The following is a 20,461-nucleotide window of genomic DNA, read 5'->3' on the forward strand; positions in this document are numbered from 1 at the left end:
AGACTCCCAGTAAGAGGAGGGGAGATGCTCCATATCCAGCTCCTACCCTGCCTGCTTCAGCTCCACAACTTCCAAACTCAGATTTTGGCAGTGGAGGAATCTTACACCAGGACAGTGTAATTGGTCTAAGCCGCCTCCCTGCTTACCGAGGAGAGCAGTAAATCTTGTACTTTAATGTTTTGGCTGCACACTCACCTAACGGCTAGAACTTTCTGGGAGCTCTCGAGCTGGATCTCTCACTGTGTGCCAAGGATCTTTTCCTGCTGCTAATCTTCTAATCATTTAATGACTCCCTCCAGTTACGAGATGAATCACCAGTAGGTGTAACATCACTGAACATCACTGAAAATGGAGCTCACCCTTCCCCTCCAGCAAAAAATCCAGTCTCCAGCACCGCATGGAAAGCGGGAGCTTCTTCAGGTGCTGAGTGTGTCACCACGGATGACAATGTCACGGCTCTGCAAGGGCCCGGCCCACTGCTTCGGTACTGAAGGCATCTCCTCGATTGCTTGCCTGTCTGCGAGCCTGCGCAGAGCCAGCGCTGTGGCTGTCACCGTGTCTGCTCCAGGCTCACCGGGACGCTGGTGTCCCCCGCCTGTGCAGAGCATTTAAACATCAGGAAACCAGGGGGTGAGGAGAAGCTGGGCTGGGAGGAGCTGGGGCAGGCAGAAAACCAGACCGTAGCTCCCTGCGCAGGTACATCCCTGACCCACGCTAGATTTTCTCTGTTGTAGAAGTCCTGTGGAAGCAGGAACAATGCATTTGTAGGAGCTACGAGTAAATCTCCTGCCAAGCCACAGTCCGACCCCCTGCTGTTTCAGCTGTGCAAACGGTGGCCACCCATGGTCTCAGCGATTCTGCTAAAAATACAGCCCAGTGATTTGCAGCAGGAAGCACCTGACAGCTCCAGGGCTCGCTCCCCCTGCGCTCCACTTCTCTGCTCACCCTTACCAGTCCCAAAGACGTGAGCGTGGGCTGCGTCCCTCCTTGAAGCTGTTTTCTGAACCAATTTTGAGGAAGAAGGCTTTAAGGAGCTACGTTTTCTCCCGCTCCAATCCTGCACACCGTTCCATGTCATCTCACGTGCTCCCATCTCAGTCTGTCTCACCCAACCATGCAGACAACATCTGCATCATACAGACCACAAAAAAACACTGCATTTTCTTTGGAGGCTTTTCAATTTTAATAAATAAGTGGTACAACGGTGCCAAATCTGTGCATCAGGGCTCAAGAGACAAGGGTTACGTTTCAGGACTGATGTTCCCTGTGGCGATACTGAAAGACAGGTGCAGTTTCTGAGGCTGGCAGCTGTGGCTCGGACCTTCTCCGTTGTTCCAGGGTCTTTGTGCCGTTACAAAATGGGTACCGAAACCCAAGGAAAGCTGCCCTAGGCAGACACTGTCAATTACGAGCTGTGGATAAAGCAGCGATTTAATCCTCTTTAGGCTTTGGCTTTTGTGAACAGGCTGGTATCTCATTTAGTTCCAGAGAACCACTGCTGTTGTAAAAGCAACCTCTGCCTTGCCGGTTTCTCTCTTGAAGGAAACTGCTTCTGTAGGAGAGCACAGGAACTAAATCGGAACATAATCCCTATGTCTTAATACCATCGTGCATGAATCACCCTGACAAATTAAGTAGCTGGCTGCATTACTGCTCAGCAATTTAAAGATTCGTTTCATGCTTGACAGGAGAAAACATTGCACGGACCGGCCATCCTCCCTCGCGTAGACGTGCAGGGAAACGAGATGGGATAACGAGCTCTTGGCTCACCCATGGTCACTGCCGGGCAGAGAGTTTCTCCAGTTGCAGATTTGGAGTTGGACTTCTGTGGGACTTCAAGCAGAGCATTTCTTGCTCGCAGTGGCACCCTTTGTACGTGATCTTGGGCACTATCAGAGAAGAGATTTCACCGAGGGATCAAGATCTCCCCTCTCCTGGTGTGCACGCTCACTGCGTGGGCTCTTGCAGCTCAGCAGAAGACTTCTTCAGACTTTACGCAGAGTACTTGAAATAAGAGGGGAAAAAGTAATGAGTTCACTGACTTTTCATCCTTGCTTTCAACTTCTCAGCTCTGCTGCCTGTTACATTTTCTTCCTAGGGACAAGCAGTGAGGTACACTACGAGATGTCCACGCCTAAGCAGAAGCCCCAGCCGTGCTCCCGGACGATGATCCCCGAGCAGAGCCGAGCACACAGAGGTACCAGGAGCCCACTTCTGAATTCAGCCTCCCTTGGGGGAGAGCTGCTGCTGGCTTTTGTTGGCTGCACATGCAGATTTCATCGCGTTACTCTGCTAGCAAAGGCTGTAACTGAGGCACCATTATCATGGCAAAAAGTGCACTGGCAATTTCAGTTTGCTTACAGAGCTGCCAGAAGCTGTTTACACATACAGCCATGACAGCATTTTGCTAGGGCTTACGACTGGAGGTTTTCCCAGAAAATCTGTCTCACTGGTGCTTCACAGGACAGCTATTCCTCCCTCCACTACCTTCCCAGCATCATTTATCACTTGGGGGGTGGATTTATGGTAGCCCCTGTGCTGCTTTGATCGTTGCTCTCCACCAAATCAGGTGCAATCATTACAGCAGCGTTGCTGAATGCTTTGGGCGTCTGTCGGCCCTGACCGCTCCTCTCTCGGTTCTGAATGAGGCGAGCACTCTCCCCATCACAGACAGCAAACGGAGCGGGCTGGTGTGCCCAGAGCCATGGAGCCACTATCAGAGCAAAAAGCAGGGCCACGCTGTGACTAACGCAGAAATGTAATCTCCTACGCCTCAAAATTTCTATGTGGAAGAGGAATAAATGCAGAATTGCTTATAAAAGTTACCATCTTTTCATTTTTCATTTTTTCATGGATAGCCTGGCTGCCTTCCCTCCGGAAGCCTAGCCCACACGATGCCTGGCTGTTCCATACACACCTTCCGAAAAGAAGTTTCTCTGCAAAAAAAGCCCCAGGTTTCTCTGCAACCCCATCTGAAACAGTCCATTTTTAAGCTATTCTCTTGGTTTGCTCTGGCAGCACGAGCTGCCTGGCCACACGGTACCGCTGCGGCAGGTTTCTCGGGCACCCCGGCAGCGTGGGTTCGGGCGGCCGTGGGCAGGGGAAGGGGTGTTCACCAGGCTGAGCTGTGTTTGCCGCCATCCTGACCACCAGCGTGTGATGTTGGGAAGCGACTTGCGTGCCACGAGCGACACGCACGTGCCGAATCCTTGATCCAAAAGCACGACCGGCCCTCGGTGCAGCTTCCCCTCCAGCGGAGACTTGGTCAGAGCTGACGCTGCCGGGATGGGCTGCTGAGGTTCAAAGCAAACGCCGCAGCGTGGGGAGTAGCGCGACTGCGCCTTGCGTGGTGGGGACAAATCTTAAATACTTTGCACGGCTTCAGAAAGATCCAATTTTGGGGGTCTGCCCGCCATCCGGTGCCCACAGTCTGGGGATTGGGAGGCCCTGTAACTGGAGCTGCCAGCGTGGGGTGGAAGGACGATCCCTCTGTCTCTCTGCAGGTGCCCAAAGTAAAAACCTCACAAGGAGAGTGATACTGGTCCCAGTTCCTCTCCCAGCTGGAGTCCTAGTCCGGTCTGGAGCAGGGTGACCAGCCCTACACGCTCTAACCAGCACATAGAGGCACCACAGATCTACATATTAGCACAGTCCTGGTTGATTTTCCTCTTTCCCTGCGATTCACAAACATTTGTCTGCCAAGAACTCGGCCAGCATTTGCTGCCAGCTCTCTGCAAAGTCTCCGAGAGCCTGTTTCGAGCCACAACAGCAAACGCAGAACTGTCCCTGTGTTTGGTTTACCTGCGGCTGCTTTCCTTTCATACCTTACCATGAATTTACGGACTCTCTGTTTTATCACCCACTCATTCAGTGTCATGCAACCTTCCTGCAGCTCCCCACAGAGGGTTTTTACTTTAACTGCCTTGAGTAATTCTTTATCATCAGCATCAAATTGCTGCTGAGACGGGGGCAGGATGTGCGGTCGCCGCAGAGCAGGCGGGGCTCAGCTGAGCCCAGGGAATCCCTTACACTGCTCAGCCTCCCAGCTGCACAGACCGGAGGGGTTCTGGGGGTTCCTCTCTGCAGCACGTATCTGTGCTGCCTGAAGCTGCTCTGAGGCCATTCTGAGTTCCTGTTGGAGAAGGGTGGTGCTGGGACACTGACCTTGATGGATTTGTCTCCGCGGTCTCCATTAGTTAGCTTGGCATCAGCCAGAGACGTGGCGTGGCATGGAGCTGGCTGCCCCTCTGCCTGCACTGCCGGGCACCGGCTGGCCCCGCTGGCAAGGGGCAAAGCTCCCCCTGAGCTCTCTTTGGCATAAACACAATCCTCCCAGCCCTAAATAAACACATCAATGATTTGCTCTCTTCTTACCTTTTCTTTGGCAGACGGGCAGGCCCCGATGCAGGACCGGCGTTGACGTAGTCTGGCTCATCATCCGGGCTTTCTGTCCGCAGAGCTGCGGGTGAGGATGGGGAGCACTGATCAGTAAGCAGGTTGATCAAAAAAGCACACAACACACCATAGACACGCTGCGCATCCCGCCAATATTTCGCCTTCGGCGCCGACAGGCGTTTGCGCCTGGACTAAGAAACCTCAGGTGACAGCATCCAGGTCTTCTTGAAGGGGCTTCAAAATGCCCACAGCAAATTTGCAAACAGTCTGCGAGCAGCAAGCGTGGACAGCGTTTTGGAGCCAAAAGAGGCAGATTTAATCTAGAGAGTGCCCAAACAGGATAACAAGAATCAGTTTGCTTAGGCAGCCTCCAGACCAGAGACAGAAAGCTCTTACACACGTACGCTCACCGCTGTCTCCCAGGCCAGCCCACCCGCTGCGCTGCGCAGGAAGCCACGCGTTAGGCTGAGCCGCTGTTCAAAGGTTAGCGTAGGAAATGTGCACCCCGGTTACTGCGGAGCGGCCGCGGGCTGGCCCGCTGGATGCGTGTGCCTCACAAGGCTGAGCTTGCACCAGGGCAACTTCAAAACGGAAGAGGACATCAGACACGACGAGTGACATTCTTCTCTAGCACCCTGTGGTCAGGGTTTAGGCACAGCCACTTACACGGTGACCTTTCGAGTACCAGAAACACCACATCCCATCAGAGCAGCATTCAATTACAAGAGTGCGTAGCAATTTGCACGTTGCCTTAGGTGTTTATCACAGTTGATTGGGGAAAAAATAACTGAAGGCGGGGGCGACGTCTGCATTGCCCCAAGCATGGTCTATACTGGTGTAGTGCGATGGGCACCCTGCCCATGAGCCCCATCCCTAAATAGCTGCTGAGAACATACCTTCCTCCTGCTGGAGTTTCCACACGTGTATCGCCGTGCTGTTCTCGTAGTCTACAGCATCATCTGTGACTAAGAAGAGTTTGGACAGGATGATGCTGAGCAGTGAGTGGACTAAAAATGGACCTTTGTGAAACTCCCCTCCTACCACCCTGCCCCGACCGCCCCGTGCACGTGGCTGAGTTTCCAGCTGGGCAGCTGCCGTCCTGCCGCAGGTCTGCTGATGCTGCCTCATCGCTTTCCAGCCCTGACCACGTGCCTGGATATCCGCAGGCACAGATGGGGGTCCGACCGGTCCCCGCTGCTCCTGCCTCCTCCGACAGCTACGTGTAAAGCCAGGCAGGAGCAGGGCAGAAAACATTGTGTTAATTCACTGAAGGAAACCAACTCGGCTTCCTATTTTCATTGCAACATCCCAGGACAGAAGCTGGAAGCCCTTCAGCAGCCACTGTGGTCCAGCACCATCCTCCAGTGGCTCGCTGGCTGCAGACTTCTTGGGCTGGCTGTGGTGAGAAACCGGCACTGGGGGCTAGAGCCACGATCAGCCTTGGCTGTAACAATACTGAAAGACCTAGGAAAGCAATGCAGACCCCAAAGCCCCCGAATAGCTGCAGAGATCTCCTAATCAAAGCGATCAGCTCCGAGCTGAGCTCTCGGCTGGTCAGGTATCACCACGTGCATTTTCCTGCAGAAAGAGGAAAAGCTCCAGGTCTGCCCTGTGCCTGCGGCAGCCCCTGCGCCCCGGCTCTGCTGGCACGGAGCTCGTAGGATGAGCTGAGCCTGCGAACGAGGGGGTTTTCCCTCGACTGAGCAGGTCGCCATCCCTCTCAGTGCTTCCAGACACCTTTTTTGTACAACATATGTGGACCACAACAGAACACACGTACCTGGATCAGAGCTGTGAGGCACTCCAACGATGACGTTTTGATAGGAATGGGAATCCTCTTCTTTCTCTGGCAGAGGGAAGAAAGAGGGGGAAAGAGGGCTTAGCTGCCCTGGGAAGATCCCTCAGCACCTGCAGGAGAGGACTCTTTCCCACAACAAGACGCACATCAGCTAAAATAGCATCAGCCTTGGTGACAGCCTGCACTGACTCAGGGACAGGGCGTCCCCAGAACCACGGAACCAGGCGATGGCAGCCCCACGGAGCACCATCACCACCATGCCATGGAGCACTGGCCTGGCCTCTCGGCCCTGGCACCACCCATGGAGCCACCAAAGCTGGTCCTGAGGCACCGTGACTTTTCTTACCTATAGGAATAAAACTCCATAAGCGTAATTACGAGCCCCATAAGCATAGTTATGAGCCCTACAGCAGCTCCTAAGGTGAACAGGGGGAGGGCTGGCTCCAACGAGGGGTGACCCCCAGAGCAGGGCAGCAGTCGGGAGGGGGCTTTCTTTCCCAGCGAGCATTAAGCTTGTGACTGCAGTGTCTTCTTGGGCTTGCTCTCAGTTTCTGGGAAGGAACTGAGCCCCAGTCCAAGCACAACATCTGCCTGAGCCCACTACACAAACCTATGAGCATCTAGAACCAAAATCTGTTTAAATGAATTAAAAAATACAGCCAAAACAAGCTCTTTCTGCTGTTGCTGGTTATCTCAGCTCTCTGGAGAAGCTTGTGAGCAGCTGAACCACGTGAGTCCCTATATTGCTAACCTCAAAACCTGCATCCACCAATGCTGAGAACGCCGCTGACACCCAACCATTGGTTGGTGTGGTCATGGCTGGAAAAGTTTGCAGACAGCGTAAGCACCCCTGCCACCGCCCCGTGACCCTCCAACGCTTCGCCAAAGCCGAAGGGGAGAAGCACCGAGCGCAGCAGGGGGACTGAGCTCAGCCAGGACAGGCAGCCCCGGCGCCGGCTCCGCTGCCCAAACCCACGCGGGGCAGGAGGGGCAGGCGTTCGCCGAGCGTGCTGCGAGGGGCAGCTCCACAACAGCTACGAGCTGACTACTACGTAGCTCTCAGCCACTGAAAAAGCATTAAAACGAGTAAGGGATACAAAAACATTCGTGTTAATAAATTCAGGCTTCTCTTTCTCCCTTTTTTCTTTTTTGAATAAGGTAAACCTCTGGTAAACAAGATATTTTTTCTCTTTTTTTCCCTTTCCCCTATTCTCTTTAAATAAAAGATAGGATTCCCATTTTGAAATTCATTTTAGATAAAACCAGATTGATGTCTGAGTCAGTGCAGAAAAATGCCAAGTACCCAGGGAGGTGAAACTGTTTCACAGATGCAATATTTGCCCTGAAAAGATGCATTTGAATGGAGTGGTGTATTTCATCCCACCTTCATTTGCTAGCCTGTAAACCAAGCACATGCAATATTTGAAGGTGTCCCTTTGGCAACAAGTTTCTGGACACGGCCATGCCCTTTCCCATGCGTCTGGGCAGGACCCTGAGGGGCTGCAGCCTCCGCTCACTCAAACCAGACCGAGCTATGAACAGGAAAATGGCCTCGTTACCCTGAGTGCTCCTGCAGCAGTGGATAATTTGCTGCTTCCCAGAGACGAAACAAGGTGACGACGTGTTTTGTGCAATTGGAGCCATAGATGCGTTCGGGCTGTCCAGCTGATGGATGGACCGATTAGGGCTTGGACATCCCTCACACCCCACAGCTCCATGCATCCCTTAACGAACGTGCCTGCTGGACCCACGCTTGCTTCAGGCCGGACAGCAACAACACACAGACCCAGGCAAGGAGCCTCTCGCAGGCTCCCTGCACGGGACAGCCGGGCTGGCGGCTGGAGAAGCAGCCCATCTCACTCGCTTGGAGACCTTACCGTTGGGCGGTGTGAAGAACCAGGCACAGTTGTAGTAATCCAGAGATATGGGCTCCCTGCAAGAAGAGCAGCCGCCGTCAGCTCCTCCTGCCCAAGGCATCCCACAGCCTTCCCAGCCTGAGCTACGAGAGAGCCAGGAGCGTACTGGGACCAGTACGGCTCTGCTCCATCGTGCCAGCGGGCACCAACCAGCTACTTACACGTAGGCAGCGTCCCCTTGCAGGCAGTCCTCTGCAGGCACAAAGGGTTTGCTGTCAGCACACCGTGCCACTGCACAAACTCCAACCGCCGTCCCAAAGCACAGTCGGACAACTTCCCCCAGCGCAGCTAGAGCAGATGTCCCCAGCAGCCAGAGAGCCCCGGCACGGCCCCGAAGCCCGTCCACAAAAGCAGAGCTGGGGACTGGAGCAGGGGGAGGCAGCCCCGATCCACCCCAGGCACTGAGAAAACCAGGGCTCACCCCTTCCCAGGGACAGACCCTGCCAGCTGGCAGGGAGAGGGGGAAAGGAGAGCACAGCCCCACGCACCAGTAACACTCTCGGGGCAATCACCAGCTCACACTGCCCGGGAGGGAGCAGGGTGCTCGCGAGCATCCTGTCCCCCTCCGCTCTGACTGGGAATCAGATCAGCGTGTGTCTCAAAGCAACCGATAAATGAACCAAGCCGGGGCTCTGCCAATGGCAGTGTCGGCTGCCTGCACGCTCCCCGCCGGCTCTCATCCCTGGCCACCGCTCACCGCCTCGGCAGCCTTCCCGCCCCAAGCCCCCGGCAGTGCGGCTGCAGCATTTACCTGTCAGGAAGTTCTGATACCTGGACTCGGTCCTGCTCCCTGGGGAACAGCAGAGGGGCACGTTATGCTCGGCTGAGCAATGGGAGCCCTTCGGTGACGCAGCCACCGAGCATTGAGGCATCAGCAGCTCTGCCCCTGCTCAGCTCTTTGCTCAGGGCTGAGGGACGTGGCTGCAGGGTTGGACACCCCGAGGCAGAGGTGCTGGGATGGACAGGGGTGAGATTTTAAACAGTCTGGCCCTGTGGGTCTAACCAGGACGAGCACTGGATTTTAAACTCAGCCCCAGGCTAGCTCTCGGTAAGCATCACTGCGCAGACCAGCCACAAGCATCGCGGATAGGTGCCAATAACAGGAGTGAGATTTATCATCGCCCAGCTTGTTTCCAGGATAACACCCGCCGTGCCCTGCCCGGGGTCCCAGCAGTGAGCAACCACCTCTTGCAGGCTCCGTCTTCCCAAAGCCAGTGGGAGCTCCCAGCTGGCACCGACACGAACGAGCAGAGGTTTGGAACACCCTCATTTAGGGATCCTGTGGCAGGTGCTTCCCTGCAGCTGCGTGGACGGGGAGAGCATCGACCCAGTGCCTGGGCGGGGGAGACGCTCACCGTATCCAGCGCGGCGGGAGGCACCGAGCTCCTCCGTGGTTTTCCTGAAAGACAGAAAAGGGAGCTAAAATCCCAGGTCTGTGCAAACCGTGCCAGGGGCTACAAACCAGAGCAACGACCAAGCCAGAAGGACCATTCACGAAGCCTCCCTATGAGTTTGTACAGAAAAGACATTGAGCAGTGGGAAATGCAGAGTTTGGGGTCAAACCCCAAGATCAGAATAGCTGTGCCTGAATATTGCAGCGGAGTTATGGCGGCTGTGAAGTTCTTGGGGGTTTTGCTGATAGGGAGAAGGGGATTTCTGGTGTCAAACTGCTTATAAGCAGAGAATGGCCATTTCTTTTTCATGGTGTGCCTATTACAGACAGCCACAGCTCACTTCCTTGGGTTTAACTTAAATGGTTTCCAGTAGAAAGCAGTCAGACTGAAGAAAATCCAGAAAAACTCTAAACGCACTATTGACCATCAATAAATTAAGTACAGCTCAAGCCCCCATCTACAGGGTCCAGAACCCAGTCCCAAACCCTGAACATTCACCTACGCTGGGTGAAGTCATCCAGCCTTGGCTCTATGGCTAGAGCTTTGGTTTGCTTTTTTACCTACCTCTCTATCGATAAGTTTTCAGGTTCCTTAATTTGTTCCAGCCTTCGGGGTACAGCTAGCACCAAGAGCAAAAAGAGATGTTAATTATTATGGCAGCAGCAGATACTTCAATGAGCACAGAGCATCCAACAGAGAGGATTCCCCAGCACTGGCAAGCGTGTTTCTAATGCATCCCGAAACAGCTTCCAAATTGTTCATCGAAAGCACACAAATGGCCAAAACGGGAAACAAACAGCGGAGAAGCTGGTGTCTGCGCAGACCGCAGAGCTAGCAAGCACACATCAGAGGAAGCTACAGTCCCAACCGCTGCCCAATTGCCTGTTCTCCCCCAAAGCCACTTGATCTGGGGGCCTCTCCCACGCTCAGCACCAGCAGGTCATAGCTTTGGTCAGGGCTGGAGCAAAGACCTGCGAGGGGTCTGTGGGGCTCAGCCCCAGCAAGGTCCCAGGGAAAGGGGCAGCCCCTCAGAGCCCATCTGCAGACGGTGACATTTAGCACAGACCCCGTCAGCAGCTCGTTTCAGGATAAAAATCAGAAGGTCAGCGCCCAACGCAGCTTGCCGCGGGAAGCAGTGAGGGGGTGACGCCGAGTGAGTCACTCCTGTCGAGTCGGGTTCACCCACACTGTCATTGTCACAGGGCAAACAGAGCGGTTTGAAGAGCCCAGGCGAACGCGGCGTTGCGTTGCTGTGGCATTGCTTTGGGGATTGGTTCTCTATGCGAAGGGAGATTTTTTTCCTGGAGCTCAGAATTCACATCACTACAAGCATCAAAGGCGGCTTTGGCAACCTCGGTCGAAGATCATTTCCCCACCTGGCTTTGAGGTGACCCTTTGATTTTTCTTTTCACCCCGTTCCGCGCGTGCAGGGCCCCCACCCCACAGCACAGGAGCCCCGTGCAATGTTCATACTCACTGGAATGGGATCGAATCACCTCAAACCTCTGCTGGCTTTCGAGCCTGGAAAAAAAATAGAGGTACAACCTCAGCTGAATTTTGGGGTTTATGACAAGGAAAACAGATGCAAGAGACATCCCTGTTTGGTGAGCGGAGGGGAGAACGCACGGCCTCCACACTGGGCTTGGTGAAAAGCCGAGGTGCATGGCTCAGCGTGTTGGGGAGGACCCACACGAGCTGGGAGCAGCTTCCCGGACTCCTCTTTGACCCTTTAAAGTCAAGATGTGCTTCTGGACCATTGGCAGAGCAACCAACATCAGCTAAGGGAAGGATGCAAGGACAAGGAAAACATTATTTAGGATAACTCCTAAACTGAGCATTTTCACCCACAAAAAATGTGTGTTCACCCATGAAATGGCTTCAAACCCCACCGCTTCAACTCCGCTGCTGTCCCTGCCCCTCCCAAGATTCCTTAACATCAGCCTGAGAAAAATAACATCTGATCAACAGTAAAAGTAACACACGTGCCCTATAACTTCTTTACCTTTTAGTTAAAGGGAGAGCTGCTCTTCTGAGCGTGACAGGATTCAATTCTGATTGAACTGAAGTCTGATTCTGGGCCCCTGACAGTGTCCCTTTTTTCCCCCCTCCCCCTCGTTCGGGTCACCCCGGCCCCACGTCGGCACAGGGCTGGCGGGGAGAGGAGGCGTCAGGCACAGCACCCCGCTGCGAAGTCTGCAGACATGCAGAGGTAAACTGCTTTGCTCACAAAAAGCCCAAACCAACCCAAAACAGACCTCTCAAGAGAGCACATGCCACTGAAGTCAAACCACCTAATCCAGGTACAAATGTCAAGAATTCGGGATGATTCAGTACAAGTCTGTGGGAGACAGAGCCTGCGCTGGCTTTTCCATCGGTCTCCAGCAGACCACTCCGCAGCCTTTCCCCCCCGTCCCGGAGCATTTGCTTCCCCACAGAGCCCCTTTGCACCACATCTGCTCCTATACCAAAGGTTACAAGCCAGCTTTTTTCTTTTTTTCTTCTTTATACCATGTAGCTGTGGTTTGTCTGTTGCCGAAGGAAATCGGGGGGTGTGCGTGTGTGTACAGTGCATTTCCTTCGCTGCTCACGCTGCAGGTCGGTGGTTCCTCTGGCCAAGGGCAGGGTCTTGTTTGTGAAGTTACCAACCCCTCTACCTCATCTCGGGGGACAACGGGGCAGGAGAAGGACTTGCTCTGCCAATTCTCCCAGACCTTTTTCCATCGAGTTAATGACTCACAGGCATCACGGTCAGAGCTTCGGTTTCATTTTGGATGATTCTTTGTAAAGGCATTACCCCTTCAGCAGCCCCCGGGCTGGGACACAGCACCCTGCACGCCCCATTCTGGGACTATTTGATATAAATCCAGATTTCAGGGGTCTGGCTCTGGCCAGGGTCTCACCCCGGGTGAGCTGTTTGGGGAAGAAGCACAATTGTGAAAGGCAACTTACTGACGACTCCGCTCACTTGGCTGCTTCTCTCGCTTGGAAGCTGGAAACAAGGAAAATAAAGCTCTTACAAAAGGATGATCTAGGAGTTAAACGTCAGAAAGACCAACAAAACACATTCACAAAACTTCTTCAATCGAGAGCACAAGAGGACAGCGGGGGCAGCGAGCAGCAGTTGCCATAGGTTTTTGATTAATTTTTTTTAAACCATGTTTAAATTGTAGTATCTGACTCAGACAAAGCAAGCCAGCCGGTCAGTCCTGTCCCTAGAACCCCAAACTGCAGCCTTCCTCCCCCAGTGAAACCCACCCAGTGCTGAGAGCTGGGCTTGAACCCCCACTGGGGTGGGTGCTCACCCGCTACTCTGTTTTTAGTCTATATATGAATTTACCCCTCAGACCTTCCTTCCATGCCTGCCCTCCTCCTGCCTGTCTGCTCCAGAGCCTCGGCACGATCCGTGCATCCAGAGATGCTCCTCCTGCATGGGGTGTCCCAAAGCCACCCACCACAGTGCCCATGGAGAGGGGTCTGCAGCCCACGGCGTTGCACCCACCCCGGGCAAGGGGTGCTGCCAGGTTGGGGGGTCCTGCTCCCCCAGCTTCTCCCTGGCCTCCAGCAGAGCCCCTTCCCCAGCTATTCGGAGAGAGACCCTTCCCGAGCATCCCCGCGAGGGCAAATCTTCCCAAGCCGACGCATGGCTGAGCAGAACCGAACCCACCCGGAGTGGACAACCCGAGAGGAAAGGGTCTGGCCGGTGTGACCCCCCCAGCCAGGACCGGGGCCGCGGCAGCACCCCGAAGCGCGCGGGCAGGGCCTTACCGGAGAGCTGGCACTTGACGCAGAGGCTGACGGCGGCTCCGAGCAGCATCAGCGCGGCAGCCACCCACAGCAGCTCCAGCTGCGCCATGGCCCGGCCGCATCCAGCCTGAAACAGAGCGGCGAGGGGACCGCTGAGCATCGCCGGGCTGCGCGGCCGCTGCTCGGGGAGCTCTTACCCCCCATCCCCCCACGAGCCACGCGCTCTCTGCCTTCGCACCCGCAGAGAGCCGGGCGCTTGCTGAGGGTGCAGAAGAGGCTTTCGGGTTCCACTACCCCGGGGCGGCGGAGGCAATGCCCTCTCCCGCGCTCCTCCAGCCCAAGGGGTTGCCCACGCTCCTTCCAGCTCAGAGCCAAACCCCCAGGTCAGCCCAGGCAAAGAGAAGAGGTTCAGGGGGTTCCCCTCTGCCCACCCAACAGGACACCAGCAGAAAACCGCACTCGGATTTACTCTTTCCCAGTCCTATAACCCACACTGCCATCAAGCATCGTCAGCAGATACCGGTTTTTAACAGCTAGAAGGGAGGGAAAAAAGGGAGACACTTTGAAACACTGACAAAGCTGCCAAGACCTCTGTGTGAGGTGCTCTGGCTCTGTCGCTGCAGCGCAGAATTACTTTAAATGCTAAATTCCCTACGCTTTTTCCTGGGCTGAGCTGGCTCAGGCGCCGGCTCTTCCCCTCCTTTCCATGACAGGCTCTTCCACAAACAGCAGCTCACACTTTGTAATAATCAGCACGAGCTGGCTTCAAGTTCTTCCTTTAAAACACAAAACATTCTATAAATACCACAGAAAACAGCCAGCTGGGTCTGGGACAGATCATTTAGCCCATTTCATATTCCCCCACGGCCAGATTTTCTTTACTTAACAGATTATTTTAATTTATTTTTGTTTTTAATAAACAACATCTTTGGCCCCTAGGGACAGAGATGCTTCAACTTGCCAAAGACCAGAACGTCGTTGCTTTGCCTGGTAGGAAGCCTTCCTACCACCTAACCTGAATCTTCCTCACTCCAATTCAAGCCTGTGTGGTATCAGTATAGCCACTGTGGATGGGCTGGTGAAAAAACATTATTTATATAATAATATAAAACTCCTTCCACCACAGCTTTGCTCTTTACAGACCCCTTGGGGGGTCTCACCCTGCAGAGTTTCTTGCAGCACTTTCTGAAGAAGCTGGGATGAGTCATTTTAGATAACGACATGCCGAGACCCCCGCAGACCCCCCCCGGAGGGGCAGGACCAGCACCCCCAGCTGCAGCTGGGACATCAGGGACCGAGCCTGGTCAGAACCGTGTGGTTTCTCACATCATTTTTCCTTGGCTCAACATCCCCCATGGAAATCATGAGCCGTGGATCATCACTAGGGCATCTGCAAGAGGCAGCTAAGGGAGCTTGGCCCAATGCTGCTGACTGAAATTCGTTATATGAAGGGCTTTAGCAGTGCTGGTTTGTTTGTGGGGGTTTTTTTTTTTGGTTATGGTCTGTTTGTTTTTGTTTTTTCCTTTTTCTCTCTTTTTTTTTTTTTTAAAGTAAAGGCAAGGCAGAGCTGAAGGTGCTGACAACACTGACCTAGTTTGTACCTTTGTAGGACAGGCTGCCATCTCCCCTCTAGGGCTGGTTTTATTTCTGGAGCGGGGCAGCAACGCGGCAGCCCCAGGCTGCTCGCGAGCCCCTCGCTCGACTGGAACACCGAAGGGGGTTGTTTGCAGGGGCTGTCAAGCAGGGCACCTCACGTCCCGCCCCCATCACCGCCTCCCCCACAGCGAAAGCTCCCACAGGCACCGGCTCACGAGCACACCGCCAGCCCAGAGGTTATCATTTATGTTCACCAGACACCCCAGTCTGTGGAAATCCTTTCTTTTGGTACAAAACCTCCTCTCGTAAGGAGCTGATGGAAGAAGGTGATGAACAGATTTATGACAAGCAGCAGGCTGGAGGCACTTACTCACGGCTGACGGGATATAAATAAAATATTTGGAAGACTGAACGTGCTTTTCTCTGCTCTCCACCCTGGGGAGATGGCAAGGAGAACAAACAGGCTCAGGCCACCGAGGGCTGTGATGAGGCCCCAGCATATCGGAAGGATGCACGGAGTTAATGGCTGGCTGATCAGCCGTGCTTTCGAGATGCTAAATTCAAACATGGGGACAAAACAGGTTCCCGTCTCCTTGCAGCACTTCAGGAGTAAAATTAGAGCGCGGCAAAATGCCCTGTTCTCTTTATACACTTCTCTGTTCTCCTTTTTGTAAGTTTTTTCCCCTTTTTGCGCCGGCAGAAGCCTCTTCCTGCACGAGGAAGCAGCTGGCCACGGCACGTCCCCCCGAGCACCATGGCCCCACCAAATCCCCCGGGAGCAGCCGCTCCAGACAAGCGATTCCTGGGAGAGCAACGCGCCGGAGGCTGGATCGCGTCGCGATCTCTGCGGCACAGCACCTCTCTTGCGAGGGGGAAGCACGTCCTCCCGAACAGGGGCTGCTCTGCTCAGGGCTTCAGATATTTTTAGCAAAGAAACAAGCTTTTTCTTTAAAATGGGAAGAATTAACGTCCTTGCAGAAGATCATTCACCCTGTACGTGCTGTCTCGTCAGCCTGGCTGCTGGTGTGGAAGGTCTTTTTAGTCCTAAATTAAGGACTAATCCCAGTAACAGGGCTCACTACAAACAGCCATGGGAAGGAGAGGGTGTTTTAGCAGAGAAGACTGAAAGGTCTCTCACTTTTAAGTCTACTAAAGCAGAGTGAGAGCATCTGGATGTTCACTGTCAATCTGCCCGAGAGAAACACCAAAGCAAGAAGAACTGTCTAAATTTAAAGAAGACAACATTGGCTTATAAAATCAGTGGGTATAAGCTGAATATGAACAGGCTAGAAATAAAATTTCTAATGGATGGGAAGCATGGGAGACCTTTCCAACAGCAGTCAAAGAGGCAAAAAGCTCACTTAAAAACCCTTTAAAAGTACTTAAAACACACTTAAACCTTCTGCCGAAACCCAGGGCAGTGAGGAAGGTGTTGCTGCAGCCTCGGCACAGTGGCTGGGTTTCTGCTGAAGCCATCTCAGCCCTTTGCTGATATCAAGCCCACCCACCAAGGTCGCAGTGCAAGGTAAAGACCGAAATTGCCGGGTTAGGTCATGCGCTCAGCCTATCTGTAGAAAGTGCCCAAAAGACAAATGTAAAGGAGTCTTCTCCAAAAGGTTTTGTGGTCTGCACCACTTTGCAACAAATCAAGGCTAATTCAGGCTGATCGGATGAGTCACCAGCATGAAATATAAAGCAGAGCATTTATTTAAAACCTCACCATATGAAATTTAGCACACGGACTTGTTGAACAGATGCAATATTCAGCTTGACTCAATGTCTCTAACATTTCTAAGAAAAGAAACGCTACTTTCCGTTTGTCTACATTGAACAGATTGCTGCAGAAAGTCCCATCAATTTAGAAATTAAAGTCTCAGACCAAAGAAGCTCCTGTGGTTGGAACCACTTCAATGACCAGCGTTGAGCCTTCAGCAAAGCTCCTTTCCAGAAGTCTGCACACCCCATTTCCTACCAGATTTTATGTCAGTGTAAGTTTTCATAGCAAAGCTGCCGCCATATAGATAAAATCTGGTTTTGCACAGCTATTCAAGCAGACCATGCTTTATTTTATGCCAGGGGAGCAGTAGATGCATTTTGGTAGAACACAGGACAAGAGGGAAAACTGGAATTGATAAATCAATTTTCACATAGATTATCACTTTGTAAAATGCTTTAAAAAACCCCAGGTGGAAAACACAGCACAAAATCCCAGTCACAACACGCATGCCAGTGCAAGGAGGCAATTCCCAGAGATACCTTGTGGCTGTCCTGAGCGTCCCCCGTTTCAGGCAGCAGCAAAGCCAGGCAGTGTCCTTGGCCACGGCTGCTGAGTCCAGGGGGACGCCACATTAGGAACTGCAGATATAGGCAACTCGTACATATGTAACTAAGTACTCCTATGTTGTCCAGAGCAAGGAAAATGAGCCAATACAACACAAGTTTATCCCATAATGATCGCATTTTTCTAAAGCGTCTGCCTTGCTGCCCGTATTACACTGAATATCGATCACAAGAGAAAACTGATACAAAGACAAAGCTCTTTTCTATCTAGACTTAGCAACCTCAAGCACTTCTATGTAGTAAAATAAATATATTCATATACATGATACCAGTCAGCCCTGAAACTGATGGAAAACCCCAGAAAGTGTAGTGAAAGCCAGCTACATTGTAGGACTGGGCTTTGGAGAGGGAAACAGCATGGGCTGCAGCGGTCCCAGGAGCAGGGCTGAACAGATTTGGGATAAGGACAGCTCAGCTCAGCTGGAGTCTTCCAGACTGTTATAGTAGATGTGAACACAGAAATAATGTAACTTTAAAAAAGCCATGCTGCCATCAGCAGATGGAGTGGGGAGATGTAAAGAATACTATCATACACCAGGCAATTCAGGTTACAACCTGGGACAGATCCTCCTCTTGGGTCCAGAGGGGTGTCAGTGCTGCTGACAAGAGATATTGGGTAATTTTCTTACCTTGGAGCTTGTCAGGTGATGGCCATGAGCAGCAATGAGGAGTAACAGCCAGCAGGTTGCTTTTCAGAGGGGTTTTACAGGGATGACCTTGAACTCTCTTTCAAAGGGTCACCGTGATCTAGCCTAGGATCTCTGAGCTCACCGAAATCAGCGGGGCACCCCATCCACCCCAAAGCCTTCACCTGACCCCCACACACCCCCAGGCACCTTCCTCTCCCACCTTACCCGCAGCCTCAGCCGCTCTCCCCCATCCGTCCCATCGCCTCCTGCATCTCACAGCCACGACGCTGGAGCTGGTTCCTCCGGGGCTCGTTAGCCAGTTGCTGGTTTCCTGTCATCATCTGAATGACTAACCCCAACATCCGCCGCCCGGCCAGTCAGCCCCTCGCCCGCTCACGAGAGGGACCCACGGGCGGGTGCACAGGCTTCCCCAGCAGCCTCTCGCAGGGGTGTTTGGTTTATCATCTGCCGCGGGGAGAGGCAGAGGCTCTACACGAGCCACCAAGGTCCCTTCCCAAGCAGCCCTTCAGCTTCAGATGAGACCGGTGTCCCTCAAAAAGTTCAAGTTTTCTTTTAGCCTTTGCAGGATTTAACACCGCACACTGGAAGCGGCAGATGCTGCCCAGAAAAGCTCAGAGCAGATAAAGCAAATAGCAGGTCCTCTCTTAGTTTTTACAGAGAAGATAATATCAAATCTCCAAGGAAGCAAATAGCCCGAGGTCACCATTGCTAATGGCCAAACCTGGAGCTCCCGTCCGCAGCTGTAAGGATAAAACCACGCCTTAGGCTTCAGCATTGGCAGTTTGCAGACAGGGGGCACAATTTCACTGTACTCTTAAAACAAGTTGTTCATAATTTTTTTGTTCTTGAATACAATAAGGAGAGTTTATGAATTATTGGGAATTTATCTACCGGCTCGGAGCTCTCTTACAGCATATGAAATACGTATCCCGCTCTAGGCAGAGGAGAGTCTGCTCGTGCAGACCCCGGCGCTGTCGAGGTGCGGCTGCCGGAGCGCAGCAGGCAGTCGGGCACACGCTGCACAGCCGCAAACAAAACGACATTTCATGCTGCCTCGCGCTCAGGCTCTGTAACACCCCTTCTACACACAGCCATGCAAATTATCCGTAAAGGGAAAATTTGTTACACTTAAATTAGGGGCACTCTCAAGCTGCCACATCTCGTCACCTACATCCGTCTCTCCCCGTGACGGAAGGTGGCTCCTTACCATAAAAATGCTAGAATAGCCAACTGCTTACAGCTTTCACCACCGTGGGATGGGAACTATGCTGCCAAGCTCTGAGGAAACGTTGCTTTAGTAAGATCGTTAATTGCTACATGCGCGAATACATTTAGACTTTCTCTCCTTCAGTTCTAACCTGAGGTGCAAAAATCATTGCTTGCAGACACCTTTCAGAGCCGTTCCCCCACGAAATCTGGGTGCAGCAGCCCATCTGGAAATCAGTACACATCAACTGATCCGGAGACCAGAGGAGGGCAGCCCGGCTTTGCACTGTCCATGTGGTTTCTGGCTGCCTCTGCATAAGCAATATTACAGAATCTGAAATACATTTCTGACTGCTAAAACAGTTGCTACAAAACTGGCATTTCTAGCAGAAGTCTTTGCTATGAAGTAGTTTATTAGGTGGTTTCTAGTGGGTTTTTTTATATATATAAACATAAGCTACTAATAGAAGGTTTTACAAAAGAGTTCTTTATAGCAGAACCAATGCTCTGAATATGCTGGAAGCAATTACAGACTGTCCTTCATATCAGAAAATCTTTTTCATTAGGAACAACCACTGCTAACAAGGTACCACATATTTGCTTACGGGTTCTCTGACGGCTCTCACAGCTTTGGAGATGACTCAGCACCATGGGACAGACATTACCGCAGTTGGCACGGGCTGCGGCAAAGCCACCTCGCGTTAGTCCCTGATTGTCGTTGGGGCCGGCACAGCTGCTCAGCCTCTTGAGAGCGGGCAGAGGCTGCTGCTGCACCGGGGGGGCAAAGCAGCAGGGTCACCCCCAGCACGTCACAGCATCTCTTGGGTGGAGTGATGCCCTTCGAAGGCACCAGTGCCCTTGCAAGGCCAGCCACCTTGGTTAGAAAGTAATTCCTGCAGTGACACGCTGCTGTGCAGGTACCAGCTCCCTCCTTTGTATTTCTCATCAGAAGGGCTTGATGCAGGGTTTCGGACAAGAGCCCTCACTCAGAACTCCTAACACCACAGCCACGAGTCCAGCTCTTCGTGAGGCCAGACCAGGCCCCCTCTCTGTCGGGCACACCATAACCCCCCAGACACCAAACACAGCTTTCGCCTGTCTTCTTCCCTCCTCTAAACCCTACGCCTCACCAAGACCCGTTGCTAGGAACCATTTCTGGTTTGATAAAAAGCCAAAGACACAGGAGCATCATCCTTTTATCTACTACAATAAATTACATGAAATGCAACATCACAATTTCACCTTTCCACATCCTTTCCAAAGCTTATCCATTTCAGCCTGGGTTTGTTCTCCCCCCATAACAAACACATAGCACCTACACCTTCACTCAGTTTTACCAGCAAAGCAAACACTCTTTTTTTTTTTTTAATTTCCTTTTAATACAGAGCTAACCAGCTGTAGAAATACCTCATCAAGTCCAGA

At 52.7% G+C, this 20,461-nt stretch overlaps 1 protein-coding gene across 1 annotated transcript; it reads right to left on the reverse strand.

The window, feature by feature from the left end:
• Positions 1–1,202: 1,202 nt before the first annotated feature.
• On the reverse strand, positions 1,203–18,123 carry LAT2 (linker for activation of T cells family member 2). The gene is made up of 13 exons (XM_075440156.1): positions 18,038–18,123; positions 13,269–13,374; positions 12,453–12,492; positions 10,981–11,024; positions 10,068–10,122; positions 9,465–9,508; positions 8,861–8,899; positions 8,271–8,301; positions 8,071–8,126; positions 6,176–6,241; positions 5,292–5,360; positions 4,375–4,459; positions 1,203–2,004 (listed from the first exon to the last, which is right to left on the reverse strand). Exons 2-13 carry the CDS (start codon positions 13,354–13,356, stop codon positions 1,986–1,988), a joined length of 636 nt encoding a protein of 211 aa, XP_075296271.1. The 5' UTR covers positions 13,357–13,374; positions 18,038–18,123; the 3' UTR covers positions 1,203–1,985.
• Positions 18,124–20,461: the final 2,338 nt, after the last annotated feature.

The sequence above is a fragment of the Opisthocomus hoazin genome, chromosome 20 (assembly GCF_030867145.1).
Source record: "Opisthocomus hoazin isolate bOpiHoa1 chromosome 20, bOpiHoa1.hap1, whole genome shotgun sequence".
NCBI classification, from domain to species: domain Eukaryota; kingdom Metazoa; phylum Chordata; class Aves; order Opisthocomiformes; family Opisthocomidae; genus Opisthocomus; species Opisthocomus hoazin.